The 15562-nt window shown below is 45.4% G+C and overlaps 1 protein-coding gene across 1 annotated transcript in view; it reads left to right on the top strand.

The window, feature by feature from the left end:
• Positions 1-15562, top strand: part of SEC62 (SEC62 homolog, preprotein translocation factor) — a 924572-nt gene that overhangs the window by 624031 nt on the left and 284979 nt on the right. Inside the window, exon 5 of the mRNA XM_044070077.1 lies at positions 10020-10115. Within this exon, the coding sequence (XP_043926012.1) occupies positions 10020-10115 (96 nt within the window). The remainder of the gene's footprint in view (positions 1-10019; positions 10116-15562) is intronic.

Here is a 15562-nt window from a genome sequence, read left to right as displayed (position 1 = left end):
TTTGCAATGTGGTTTTGATTCATTAGTGGCATCTTGCAGGTCTGCTGTCACTTGGTCTATACTTAGAAGGCATGCTTGGCTTAAGGAGCAAAATTTACCAGATCATCTTAAAGCTAAATTACTGGATGCTCCCTTAAACCAAGACCGCCTGTTTGGCAACAAAGCAGAAGTAGTACTTAAAAGATGGAGGAAAAAGCTAAATCTGTGTAAACTGTTAAAGATTTCCTGCAAGTACAGCCTCCCAGATTTAGTAGGCACTGGCCTTCTAAGAATTGGTCCTTTCCTGTCTCTTCCAGCCCTTCTCAGTCCTAACCCTGGACCAGCAGACCACCAAGGCTTCAGTCTCAAGGTACTCACAGGCCAAAACAGTGGGGGGCTCCCACTTCCAAAGCTGGAAGTAGTAAGACACCCCCTATGGTAAACTGTCACAATGACTTAACCTTAAACCTTCCAAGCCCAGCTCAGCTGACTGTTCCTTTAGGGGGAAATATCGCCCTGTATGCAAAAAACTGGGAACTCATTACCCAAGACAAATGGGTTTTAAATTCTGTTTCCCAAGGATACAGATTCCATGTCCACTCCTTACCAACCCCACACGGTTGGCCTGACCTACCCCCAAATCAGTGGGCAGAGGCTCAAAAGCAGGTTCTTTCTCTTCTAAGTATCAGGGCTATTCAGCCTGTCCCAGAAGAGGAATTGGGGGTAAGGCTTTTACTCGAGGCTTTTCCTGATACCCAGAAAAGACAACTCCTGGCACCCTATCCTGGATCTGTCTACCCTAAACACTTTTTTGGTAATCCCAAAATTCAAAATGCTAACTCTTCATCAGCTGCTTCCCATGCTAGGCAAAAATTCCTGGTTGGCAACACTGGATTTAAAGGAAGCGTACTTGCACATACAGTAAGGGAATCTTGCAGAAAATACCTACGCTTCAGAGCAGGCTACTTGCACCATCAGTTCTCTGCACTGCCCTTTGGCTTATCTACTGCCCCCAGGGTATTCACAAAGTGCCTAGCTCCAGTCATTGCATTTTGCAGTCAAAGAAATATTCAAATATACCCATACCTTGACGATTGTCTAATTCAGGCAGAAAGCCAGGACATACTTTTAAATCATCTGGCATTTGTAAAGAAACTACTGACTTCACTGGGGTACACCATAAAAGAAAAGAAATCACACCTTGGTACCCTGCCAACAAATTGTATTCCTGGGAGCAAGCTTGAATACAACTTCCCAGATGGTCTACCTCACGCCAGAGGAACAAGTTTATTTGACAGCCTACTTCAAACTACTGGCCACAAAGACCCAGCTATCTACAAGGAAAATATTGCAAGCCCCTGGGGTTCATGGCCTCTTGCATTCTACTAATTCCATATGCAAGACTGCGTATGAGGAAACTAGAATGGTATCTAAAAAGCCTATGGTGTCAACATTCTCAGGACGTAGAATCAATGATTCCTATCATTCCTTGTATAAAGACAGAGTTCCTTTGGTGGGCAGAGGCCTGCCACCTCAACAAGGGACTGCCATTCACTCTACCCCTTGCTGCCCAAACCCTAACAACAGATGCATCAGACTATGTATGGGAGGCTCACTTGGCAGGGCAATGCATTCAGGGCAAATGGAACCAGAGTCAAATGCACCTGCATATCAATCAAAAAGAAATGTTAGCTGTACAGAATGACAGCCTTCAAGGGCCACATTCTTCCAGGACAGTTATTAGTAAGGACGGACAACACCACTGTCATGTGGTACATAAACAAGCAGGGGGGAACCCACTCATACCCTCTCTGCAAACCAGCCATGGCTCTGTGGAGCACAGCCTTGAGCTACCAAGTGCACCTACAAGCTCACTTCCTGCCAGGTAACCTGAATACACTGGCAGACGATATAAGCAGAAATCTGATGGACCCACATGAGTGGAAACTGGAACCAAAGATATTCAACATTTTGAGAAACAAATGAGGGAGGTCAGAGATGGACCTGTTTGCCTCTCCTCAGAACTGTCAGTTGGACAAATTCTCCACAAGGACTCCCCACAGAAAAGTTTGGAAAGTGGATGCCCTGTCTTTCAGCTGGAAAAAAATATCCGTTTGTCTTTCCCCCTCTGCCTCTCCTCTCCAAAGTTCTACTAAAGATCAAACAGGACAAACCAAGGACAATACTCATTGCACCAGACTGGCCACATCAACACTGGTACCCCCTCTTGCGCAGTGTGTCACTGCTGGAACCATGGCACCTGCTTCAGACCCCTTCCCTGATGTCCCAGCAGGAGGGCCAGATTCTGCACCCCCAGCTTCAAATCCTGAGCCTTGCAGCCTGGCTAATTACCTGAGCTTTTCATTGCCATCCCTCACTAAGCAAGTGATGGATGTCATTCTGGAGGCAAGGAGACCTAGTGCTAGAAAATCCTATGCTGAAAAGTGGAAAATATTCTGTTCATGGGGCCAAACTCAGGGGATGGACACAACAGTGCCTAATTTACCACATATTCTTAAATACCTAACTTGAGATGCTTCACAAGGGTCTTTCCTTCTTTTCCATTAAAATCCTTGCCTCAGCCATTTCAGCACATTATTCTAAGGAGCCCACCCCTCTTCTCTCATCCACTGCTGAAGCAATTCCTCAGAGGGACCAGAACTTAAGACCAGACAGGAGAGCTCCTACACCAGCCTGGGACCTTAACTTCATATTGGAAAAGCTCACTCTACCTCCTTTTGAGCCAGCAGCAACTGCAGAGTTGAAATTCTTTTCTTGGAAAACAGCCTTCGCCCAAGCCATCACTTCAGCTAGAAGGGTATCTGAATTACAGGCCGTCAAGGCAGTGGTGCCTTTCAGCATCTTTCATGTGGATCTGGTGTCCCTCAGGACCAACCCTTCCTTTATGCCCAAGGTGGTATCCAGTGTGGCCCTTAATCAGTCCATTCATTTGCCAACCTTCTTTTCTAATCCGCAGAACAAAGGGGAACAAATACTGCACTCCTTGGACTTGTACAGACAACTTAGATTTTACTTGGCCAGGACTAAGCCTCTGAGGAAATCTGAAAAGCTGCTGGTTGCATTTGCTGCAGGGGCAGAGGGGAAGGCTTTTTTTTCAAAGCAAACCATTTTTAAGTGGATAGGCCATTGCATTCATTTCTGCTATAAGCACCATGGAAAACCTACCCCACAGGGGATAAGACCCCATTCCACCAGGGCTTCATCTACTTCTACAGCCATTCTCAGAGGTGTCCCTACCAGGGACATCCTAGAAGCTGCTTCCTGGAGTTCTGTACATACCATCATCAAGCATTACTACTTTCCTATCTTTTCTAAATCCAGAGCTGGTTTTGACACTGCAGTCTTGCAGGGCCTAATAGCTGGTCCTAATGCTCTCTAATTGCCTCCTCCCTTCCATAGCTTTGGGAATCTACCCAAATGTAATGACTGCAGCAGTGAAACATGAAGAACATAGTACAGTTGTGTACACTTACCATAAATTTAGATGTTCGATTGTATTTACTATTGTAGTCCTGGTTGCCCTCCTTTCAGCCCCCTGACTTCTATTGACTTAACCTCTCTTCTTGTTTACTATACTTAAAGCTTTCTGGTGTATTTGCTTCTTGTTGGAGGTATAACCTTGTATATAGTTGCTTCCCATTATGGGGGCACCTGACATCTGGGGCAAGAAAAACTGATGTAATGGTGACGGCTGCATGTTTTATACCCCTGACTACCTGACGTCAAGGAAGATGAGACGGCAACCGATGCAGGACCCAAGATTTTGATAATCAAGCCGAATGAGGGCTACCTGCAAGCAGATAACCCAAATGTAATGACTGCAACAGTGAATACACTCGAACATCTACATTTATGATAAGTGTACACAACTGTACTTTCTCTGCGCTTCCCTTAAGCTTATTCACTGCTCCCAGAGTTTTCACAAAATGCCTGGCTCCCCCCATTGATTTTTGCAGACAAAGAAATATTCAGATTTACCCATACTTAAACAACTGCCTAATTCAGGCAGACAATCAGGTAAAGCTTCTAAAGCACCTGACCTTTGTAAAGGACATACTGACCTCCCTGGGGTAAACTATCAACAAAAAGAAATCCAAAGTAGTACCCACACAAAAGATTGTATTCCTGGGAGCAAGCCTGGACATGGCACCCCAGATGGCATTCCTTACTCCAGAAGAAAAAAACCTACCCAACAACCTACTTCTCTCAACTAGGCACCCAGACCCCAGTTATCCGCAAGGAAAATCCTGCAAGCTCTGGGGTTCATGGCTTCTTGCATTGTACTCATTCCATATGCCAGACTGCATATGAGGAAACTACAATGATACCTAAAAAGCCTTTGGTGTCACCACTCCCAAGACCTGGAGACTCTTATAGCAGTGATACCTTGTTTAAGAAAATATTTTCTTTGTTGGGCAGCAGCATGCTACTACAAATAGGGACTACCCTTCTCACAACCCCACACCACCCAGACCCTCACCACAGATGCATCAGACTATGCCTGGAGTGCACACCTGGACAGCAGGTGCATTCAGGGCCAGTGGAGCCCAAACCAAATACATCTGCACATCAACCAAAAAGAGATGTTAGCTGTTCAGCATGCTCTGACAGGCTACAGACCCCTTCTCTCCCTGGGGCTCTACTGATCAAAACAGACAACACCATTGTGATGTGGTATATCAACAAGCGGGGAGAGACTCACTCATACCCTCTGTGCAGGCTCGCCATGACCATTGGCACACTGCCTCAGCCATGCAACTACACCTGTTATCACAATTCCTGCCAGGCTCTCTAAACTCTTTGGCAGACAACTTGAGCAGAAATCTTCTGGACCCACACGAGTGGCAGCTACACCAAAGAACCTTCACCCTTGTAACCCAGAAATGGGGCACTCCGAAGGTCGACTCTTCGCTTCCCAATCCAACCATCAGCTCAGCAAATTCTGCACCCGGGAACCTCACAACAAGGCCTGGAAAGTGGATGCTCTATCCTTCCAGTGGATCAACCTCTCGGTCTATGCATTCCCTATTCTACCACTCATTACAAGGGTACTGCTCAAAATAAGGGAGGAAAAACCAAGGACAATCCTGATTGCCCCAGACGAGCCTGTCACCACTGCCACCATGGCATCTCCCTCAGATCCCAACACTCCTGACCTAGAGAAATGGAGAATTCATGCATCCCCAATTGCAGACCCTCAGTCTGCCAGCCTGGCTTATTCCCTGACCACTGCACAAGCTACCAATCTAAGCAAACAAGTTCTAGATGTTATACATGACGCCAGATGCCCTAGCACTAGAAAGTCTTATGCTGACAAGTGGAAAAGGTTTTGCACCTGAATCCAGGCTAAGGGAGCTGGAACTGCACAGCCCTCCCTCCCTCTCATCCTGGATTATCTGGCTGACCTACTACACAGGGGTCTATCCTCCTCTTCCATTAAAATTCATGCCTCTGCCATCTCTGCTCATTTCAGCACAGAGCCACCTCTTTTCTCCCACCCTCTCATCAAACAGTTCCTAAGAGGGGCTAACAACTTGAGGCCACCCAGAAGAGCCTCCTACCCGAGCTTGGGACCTTAAATTTGTTTTGGAAATGCTCACCTTGCCCCGCTTTGAACCAGCAGTGTCAGCAGAGTTAAAGTTCCTGTCTTGGAAGTCAGCCTTGCTTCTGGCCATCACTTCAGCTAGAAGAGTATCCAAGCTACAGGCACTAATGGTTGCAGAGCCCATCATCATTTTCCATGCTGACAAGGTCTCCCTTAGGACTTAACCCATCCTTCATGCCAAAAGTGGTGTCCAGTGTGGCTCTCAACCAAATCCATTCATTTGCCCACCTTTTCCCTTAACCCACAAAACAAGAGGGAAAGGATTCTGCACTCTCTAGAGGTGCACAGACAGCTCAGATTCTACCTAGAAAGGACTAAATCATTTAGAAAGACTGATCAATTGTTAGTCAGCTTTGCTGCAGGAGCAGAGGGCAAGGCCATATCTAAACAAACCATTTCCTAATGGGTAGCACACTGCAGCCATTTCTGCTACAAGCAGCATGGGAAACCTCCCACCAAGGGGGTCAGGACAAATTCCACCATAGCAACCTCCACCTCTGCAGCTTTTCACAGAGGGGTCCCCATCAGGGATATCTTGGAAGCTAACATGGACATCTGTTCATACCTTCACCAAGCATTACCACCTGCCTCTCTTCTCCAAATCCAGGGCAGGCTTTGCCACAGCAGTCTTAGGGCATCCTAGCCAGGCCCCAGTCTTCTCGACTGCCACCCCCATTTTCTTCAGTGAATCAACCCAAATTTGATGACTGCAACATTGAAACATGAAGAACATAGTACAGTTGTGTACACTTGCCATAAATTTAGATGTTCGAGTGTATTCACTGTTGCAGTCCTGGTTTCCCTCCCTCCATCCACCTTGTCTCTCTATCTCTTAATTTCTCTCTCTATCCTTGCAAGGATTTTTTGGTATTACTTTCTACTGATGGTGTTCTTCCACCATAACCTAGCTCCCTCTTGGATGCTCCTGACAGGGCAAAAAGAACTGATGTAATGGTGTCTGCTGCCTTAATTTAGAACACTGACAACCTGAAGTCAGTCCTGGGGCAACGGGAACCAATGCAGAAATAGTACGCCTCTGGTATTCAGGCTGACTGAGGGCTACCCTGGCAGGGATAACCGAAATGTGATGACTGCAACAGTGAATACACTCGAACATCTACATTTATGGTAGGTGTACACAACTGTACTTTCCGGCAAGCCCTGAGGTACATGGCATCTTGCATCCTTCGCATTCCTCTGGCCAGGCTTCACATGAGAAAACTTCAGTAGTATTTAAAGAACCTTTGGTGCCAGCACTCTGTCCCTAGAGACCTCAATCCCTCTTGATTCCATGTTTAAGGGCTGAGTTTCTCTGGTGGGCAGAGGCCTGTGCCAGGAACAAGGGTCTTCCCTTCATCCTCCGCCCTTCCGGCCAAACCATCACCATCGATGCCTCAGACATTGCTTGGGGCGCTCACCTAACAGGCAGGTGCACCCAAGGTCTTTGGGATGCCCAGCAACTACACTTGCTAATCAATCAGAAAGAAATTATGGCAATACAAAAGGATCTGACATTTTCAAACCCCATTTCAGGCCAGGGGTTCTTATAAAAACAGACAACACCACAGTATTGTGGTATATCAACAAACAGGGGGGGACCCAATCTTACCCCCTGTGCATGTTAGCCATGAGCCTCTGGCTTACAGCCACCTCCATGGGTCTACACCTAATTGCCCAATACCTACCATAGGTCAACAACATCCTGGTAGACCACCTAAGCAGAAACTTACTGGGCCCTTACGATTGGCAGCTCCACAGAGAAATATTTCTGCAAATCACTCAGGAGTGGATCTCTTTGTCTCGCACCTAAACCACCAGCTGCAAAAGTTCTGTACCAGGGAGTTTCACCTCCTAGTGTGGAAGGTGGATACCTTGACCTTCCCCTGGAACTCTCTCTTTGTGTACTTCTCTGCCCTATATTCCCACGGTACTGATCAAAATAAAGGAGGAGAGACCAAAGGCCGTCTTCATTGCTCCAGATTGGCCCAGACAGCATTGGTACCCCTTTCTGCATAGCCTGACCTTTTATCCCCCCAAGCACCTTCCCCTGATTTCAGACCTCTTGACCCAGGTGAGGGGGGGAGATACTGCACCCAGACTTTCAGACTCTCAATCTTTCAGCATGGCTTATACCTTAAAAGCCAACAAGAAGTCTTTGTTAAGCAACTAGGTCGTGGACATGATAACAGAGGCCAGAAGGCCCAGCACCAGAAAATTGGAAAAGATTCTTCTCCTGGAACAAATCCAAAGGGGCCAGTACCTCCCATCCTTCCATCCCCCTTATCTTGGATTACCTAGCCAAGTTGCTCAATAGTGGCCTCTCTTTCTCCTGTATTAAAATCCATGCCTCAGCCATTTCTGCCTATTACTATTCAGACCCACCCCTCTTCTCTCATCCTTTGATTAAGCAATTCCTCAGAGGGGCTTCTAATATCAGACCTCCCAGAAGGCCTCCCACGCCACCCTGGGACCTGAATTATGTTCTAGAAAAACTAACCTTTCGAGCCTGCTCCATCTACAGAGTTGAAATACCTCTCCTGGAAGACTGCCTTTCTACTATCACCTCAGCCAGAAGGGTATCAGAACTTCAGGTTCTCATGGCTGTTGAGCCCTTCGTCATTTTCCATGCAGACAGGGTCCTTGAGGACTAACCCCTTCTTTATGCCCAAGGTGGTATCTCATGTGACCCTTAACCAGGCCATACAGCTAACCACCTTCTTACCCACCCCCCCAAAACAAGGGGGAAAGAATTCTGCACTCGCTAGACGTGCACAGACAACTCTGATACTATCTGGACCGTACAAAACCAGTCAGAAAAACAGACCAACTACTGGTCAGCTTTGCCCCTGGGGCAGAGGGGAAGCCCATTTCCAAATGGATATCACACTGTATCCATTTCTGCTACAGACTACATGGGAACTGCCACCAAGTCTATCCATACCCATTCCACTAGTGCAGCCTCCACTTCCACAGCCTTCCTCAGAGGAGTACCCACCAGGGACATCTTGGAAGCTGCCACCCGGACCTCTGTCCATATTTTTATAAAGCATTACCACCTCCCTCTTTTTTCTAAGTCTAGGGCATGGTTTGCCACTGCAGTTCTGCAGGGCCTGCTGACCCATTCCTAGGACTCTTATCTATCCTTCCCCCCTCTCCTCAGCTTTGGGAATCCTCTCACAGGTGATAACTGCAACAGTGAAACACGAAGAACATAGTACAGTTGTGTACATTTACCATAAATGTAGATGTTCTAGTGTATTCACTGTTGCAGTCTTGGTTTTCCTCCCTCCATCCCCCATATAGCATCTTCCCCTAGGGGGACATAAGCTTCCCACTGTGGCTTTTATTCACCAGGCCCAATTTTCCTTATTTCCTTGTGCTTCTGACAGGTTAAGGCAAGAAAAACTAATGTAATGAAGTTGGCTGCCTTGCTTTTATTGCACTGATGACCTGACGTTAGACTACAGGCGACTGCAGCCGACACAAAAAAAAAATGACTCTGGTATTCGGGCTGGCCAAGGGCTACCACAGTATGGATAACCCACATGTGATGACTGCAACAGTGACTACACTCACATTTATTGTAACTGCACACAACTGTACTATCTATTGTTTATTTTCATCCATTTCAAAACATGGGTTGTCTTATCCGATATCTGTACTGACTTCAAAACTACTACAGATCCAGACCTTTGACTCCTCCCCTAGACTCCATCTTAGTTGCTCATGTCTTGTTTGCATTCAATCAATGGATGTGCAAAAGAGCTCTCCTTTCAGTGTGCTGTATCCTTTGCAGGTTAAATCTTACTCTTCCTCCTACTACTGAGAGAGTTTTCTTTCTCTTTTGCCTTTGACCAGTATTAGGTGTAGCTGTTTTCTTGGGCAGTTAAGGTTTTTTTGTCCTCCTCTTCTGGGTTCCTTGGTTCCTTGGTTTGTTTGTTTGAGTGTTTGTATGCATTTTTCCTTTATGCGAGCACTTGTTGCATGTTTTTTACTAGGAGCACTGTAAATATCAACTCTTATCAGAAGTAGAAGTTTTACAGTAAGTCTTGAAGGAAGGAGCACTGTAAATATCAACTCTTATCAGAAGTAGAAGTTTTACAGTAAGTCTTGAAGGAATTTTTTATCAGATGATAAATGCAAACACCCTTGTTGAAAAAGACGGGTTTTAATAAAACAGCTTTGCACTTTATCTTAAATTCAGCTGGTAATACCGCCAGTGTCTTGCATGTTTTGAACTATCCCAGTAGCGACTGAAAATGAACCTTTGTATAGCAGATTTAACAAAAATCACACTGAAGTAATTGTGTGTACTTTCATAACTTTTAACAGGGCATACTTTTTGACATTTAAAACCAACATTTATAGAGAATTTTTTAACTAATGATTTTTTTTTTTTTTTTTTTTTTTTTAGGATGATGCTCCTGGGACACCAAAGAAAAAAAAGGAAACAAAGAGAAGATTTAAGTTGGAACCACATGAAGACCAGATTTTCCTGGATGGTTCTGAGGTTGGATGTCTTTCCTCTATAAGTTACAGACATAAAATCAGATTGCTGCAAGTTATTTTTTTTTTTCATTCTCATGGAAGATTTCCAAGGCTGCCCTAGGTTATAAAATTTTTATTTATTTATTGGGTTTCGCCCCGAGCCCGTCCTAACCCTATGGTAGGAGTGATGGAGTGATGTTCTTCGTGTTTCACTGTTGCATTCATTACATTTGGGTTATCTGCCTGCAGGTAGCCCTCAGCCGGCCTGAATATCATAGTCTTGGATTCCTGCGTAGAATGCTGTCTCTTCTTCCATGACGTCAGGTCGTCAGGGGTATAAAACATGCAGCTGATGCCATTACATTAGTCTTTCTTGCCACGCGGTCCCCGAAGCAGTTCTCAAGTGCCGGTTGGCCGACTCTTGAAATTTTCTTTTTTGAGTTTCAGAACCGAAGTCTTCGAAAAAAGCGAAGTACCCCGTTGGGGAGCCTTTTTCTTGCTCTTAGCCAGTGTCAGTAAAAGTTAACAATTCTCTCACTTGTTGAAAGCAAATACCTCAAAGATTTTCATTTGTACTGCATTCCTTGCTTAAGCCCAGACCACGATGTCCCTCCCTGTCGGTTTTGTGCCTTATTCAACCCGCGAACTATTCGCTGTCGGTCTATTTTCTCAGCAAATTATTTTGGTACTCTGTTTAACTATCCAGAAATGACTTTGGTAAGCCAACCAATTACCAATATTCCAAAAAAAGTAAAGATAAAGACAGAGACAGACCGCATATGTCCAAAATTGTTGACAACGCTTCCGTTAAGCTAGTTGCCAGTTCGCCAGTACTCAGTTAGGCACTTTTGCAGCCCCTGATACCCGCTACTTCAGATTCGCAGGCTTCTACTGAGACCCATTCAGAGTCTGATATGCCGCAAGATGCTTCTTCAACTATGGAACCTGTGAATGTCTCTTCCTTGGATGGGTCCTGAGCCACTCTGCAGGCACCGGCTTCTGAGGGTGTATTCAAGCCTACAGATTTGCATTTTAAACCAATGCCATCTTTTTCATCAAGGCCTAAAACTCGACCCACGCCTAAAAAACAGATGTCCAAACTGTATGGTTTTTAGTTATTTATTTATTTTATTTATTTATTTAACATTTGTTGACCGGGAAAGTCCGACTAGGTTTCACAAAGCCTGTTTTCAGCGGAGGCCCGGGGAGAAATGCTCCAGATGCATGGTCAGGCCCATATGCCTTAAAAAAAAAAAAACAAATGCTTAGAATGACTGAAGACCTGACCTTATTACTCTAATTAGGGGAAGCCAGCCTTCCCCCTCTAAGAGACCTAGAACTGATTTTCCTTCTGATTCTTGTGATCAGGATTCTGAAATTTCTGTTTCTTCTGATTACCAGGATTTGCCCTTATCTACCTATGAGGATTCTGATGCAGAGGATTCCATTCTCTCTGCTTCCCCTCCAGCAGATTTTTCTTTTGGTGAAAACTTGCACACTCTTAGGGAGCTTTTCCGCTGGGAAAGCCAGGATTACTCTGACTCCAAAAAGAAAAGAAAAGGGAATTCTTACTCCTCCCTCAATACACAGGGCTTTAGCTATCCCTCCTGTTCTGGACATCGTAGATGATGCCTTCTTGGAATCTAGCCTGGCCCCAGACACTTCCAGCTCCCAGAAAACCTGACAGGTATTACAGAGTACCTGACTCTCACAAGTTCCTCTTCAAGAAGCCTCCTGCGGATCCAGAGACCATTTCCCAAGGACCAAAGGGCATTAAAGCTACTGCTGCCAAAAACCCTACCCCCTCTGATAGAGATTCCAGGGCCTTGGACAGATGAGGTATGAAGGTATACACTTCTGCTACTTTGGCCATTAGGGCCTTAAACTGCCATTTTCATATGTTAAAGTATCAACAGCATATTGTGGGACTATTTAAACAGAAAATGACGATTCCTGACTGTGCTAAACAAAGAATTACAGGATTTAATGCATTCTGCTGAACAAGTTGGTAAACCTACTTTGCAATGTGGTTTTGACTGTTTAGAAGCATCTTGCAGGGCTGCTGTCACTGGGTCTGTACTTAGAAGGCATGCTTGGCTTAAGGAGCAAAACTTGCCAGATCATGTTAAAGCTAAATTACTGGATGCTCCCTTAAACCAAGACCGCTTGTTTGGCAACAAAGCAGAAGTCATCCTTAAACTAAAATGTAGGAAATAGCCAAATCTATGCAAACTGTTAAAGATTTCCTGCAAGTACAGCCTCCAAGATTTAGTAGGCACTGGCTTTCTAAGAATTTGTCTTTTCCAGGCTCTTCCAGGCCTTCTCAGTCCAAACCCAGGAACAGCAGACCACCTAGGTTCCGGTTTCAGGCTACACACAGGCCTAAGCAGTGGGGGGCTCCCACTTCCAAAGCTGGAAGTAGTAAGACACCCCCCTTTGGAAAAATGTCACAATGGCTTAACCTTAACCCTTCTAAGCCCTGCTCAACTGCCTGCTCCCTTAGGAGGAAAGCTCGCCCTGCATGCAAAAAACTGGGAACCCATTACCCAGGATAAATGGGTTTTAAATAGTTTTCCAGGGATACAGATTCCACTTCAACACCTTGCCAACCCCAAACGGTTGGCAAGACCTACCACCAAATCAGTGGGCAGAGGCTCAACAGCAGGATGTTCTTCGTGTTTCACTGTTGCAGTCATTACATTTGGGTTATCTGCTTGCAGGTAGCCCTCAGTCGGCCTGATTAACAAAGTCTTGGGTCCTGCGTCGGTTGCTGTCTCTTCTTCCGTGACGTCAGGTTGTCAGGGGTATAAAACATGCAGCCGACATCATTACATCCGTCTTTCTTGCTGTGCGGTGCCCGAAGCAGAAGCAGTTCGCAAGTGCCGGTCGGCTGACTCCTGAAATTTTCATTTTCGAGTTTCAGAACCAAAGTCTTCAACTAAAAGCTAAGTTCCCCATTGCTCTAAACCGATGTCAGTAAAAGTAAATAATTGCATTTCTTGTGGAAAGCAACTGCCTCATAAAGATTTTCATTCGTACTGTATTCCTTGTCTAGGCCCTGATCACGATGTACCTCACCGTCGGTTTTGTGCCTTATTTAAACCACAAACTATCCATCGTCGGTATATTTGCGCTTCTAAATTTTTTGGTGCTCAGTTCAATTATCCTGATATGTCTTCGGTAAACAATCCGACTACCGACATTCTGAAGAAACGCAAAGATAAAGACAGAGACAGGCCACCCAGTTCGCCCGTACTCAGTGAGGCGCATTCGCAGCCCTTGATACTCGCTACTTCAGATTCGCAGGCCTCTACTGAGACCCATTTGGAGTCCAGTATGCCGCGAGATGCTTCAACTGTGGAACCTGCGGATGTCTCTACCTTGGATGGGTCCGGAGCCGCTGTGCAGGCACCGGCTTCTGAGGGTGTATTCAGGCCTACTGACTTGCATATTAAACCGGTGCCATCTCCTTCTTCAAGGCCTAAAACTCAAACCATGCCTAGAAAACTGACGACCAGATCGCATGGTCAGGCCTCTATGCCTAAAGAACAAATGATAGGAATAACTGAAGACCTTATTACTTTAATCAGGGGAAGCCAACCTTCCCCTTCTAAGAGACCTAGGACTGAGTTTGCTTATGATACTTCTGACCAGGATTCTGAAATTTCTGTTTCCCCTGATGACCAGAATTTACCCTTATCTACCTATGAGGATTCTGATGCTGAGGACTCTATTCCCTCTGCACCCCCCCCCCCCCCCCCACACACACACACACCGAGGATTTCTCATTTGGTGAAACCTTGCATACTCTCAGGGAGCTTTTTCGTTGGGAAAGTCAGGATTTCTCTGATTCTAAAAAGAGGCTTAGGGATTTCTTATTCCTGCCCCAGGACAGGCCTTTAGCTATACCTCCTGTACTGGACATTGTTGATGATGCCTTTTCGGAATCTAGCATGGCCCTTGCCTCTTTACCTCCTGCTTCCATAAAACCTGATAGATATTACCGGGTTCCTGACTCTCACAAGATTCTTTTCCAAAATCCTACTGCGGATCCTAAAACCATTTCACAGGGACCCAAGGGCATTAAAGCTACTACTGCCAAAAATCCTACCCCCCTCTGATAGAGACTCCACGGTGCTGGATAGATGGGGTAAGAAGGTATACACTTCTGCAACTTTGGCCATTAGGGTCTTGAATTGCCAGTTTCATATGTTAAAGTATCAGCTGCATATTATTGGATTGCTTAAACATTAAATGATGTTGACTTCTGATTGTGCTGAAAATAAGGATTTACAGGATTTTATGCATTCTGCTGAACAAGTTGGTAAACATACATTGCAATGTGGTTTTGATTCACTAGAGACATCTTGCAGGGCTGCGGTAACTGGGTCTGTACTTAGAAGGCATGCTTGGCTTAAGGAGCAATCCTTGCCAGATCATATTAAAGCAAAATTACTGGATGCTCCCTTACATCAGGGCCGCCTGTTTGGCAACAGAGCAGAAGTAGTTCTTAAAAAGATGGAGGAAAAAGCTAAATCTATGCAAACTGTTAAAGACTTTTTACAAGTACAACCTCCAATATTTAGTAGGCATTGGCCTTCTAAGAATTGGTCCTTTCCTGCCTCTTCCAGATCTATTCAGTCCAAACCCAGATCCAGCAGAGCACCCAGGCTTCAGTCCCAGGGGACGCACAGGACTAAGCAGTGGGGGGCCTCCACTTCCAAATTTGGGAGTAATAAACCCCCCCCCCCTATGGTAAACTGTCTGAGTGACTTCTTTTTAAGACTTCCAAGCCCTTCTCAACTAACTGCCCCTTTGGGGGAAAGATTGCACTTCATGCAAAGAACTGGGGACTCATTACCCAGGACAAGTGGGTTTTAAATATAGTCTCCCCAAGGATACAGATTTCACTTTCACACGTCACCAACTCCAAGCGTTTGGCCGGATCTACCTCCAAAGCAGTGGGCAGAGGCCCAAAAGCAAGTACTCTCTTTTAAGCATAGGGGCTATTCAGTTGGTACCAGAAGAGAAAAAGGGACAAGCTTTCTACTCAAGATTTTTCCTGGTACCTAGAAAAGACAATTCATGGCATCCTATCCTGGACGTGCCTACTCTAAACACCTTTTTGGTGATTCCAGAATTCAAGATGCTGACTCTTCACCATGCTAAGCAGAGATGCCGGGTTGGCAACACTAAATTTAAAGGAAGCATACCTGCACATCCCAATCAGGGAATCTTGCAGAAGATACCTACGCTTCAAAGCAGGCTACATGCAGTATCATTTCTCTGCACTGCCCTTTGGCTTATCTACTGTGGGTAGGGTATTCACAAAGTGCCTAGCTCCAGTCATTGCATTTTGCAGGCAAATAAATATTCAAATATACCAATACCTGGACGATTGTCTAATTCAGGCAGAAAACCAGGACGTACTTTTGAATCATCTGGCTTTTGTACAGAGGGTGCTAACTT

This window comes from Protopterus annectens, chromosome 4.part1 (assembly GCF_019279795.1).
Source record: "Protopterus annectens isolate FY-2018-M chromosome 4.part1, PAN1.0, whole genome shotgun sequence".
Classification (NCBI taxonomy): Eukaryota; Metazoa; Chordata; order Ceratodontiformes; family Protopteridae; genus Protopterus; species Protopterus annectens.
Note: the sequence above shows the minus strand (reverse complement) of the source record. Positions and strands in the feature narration are given on the sequence as shown.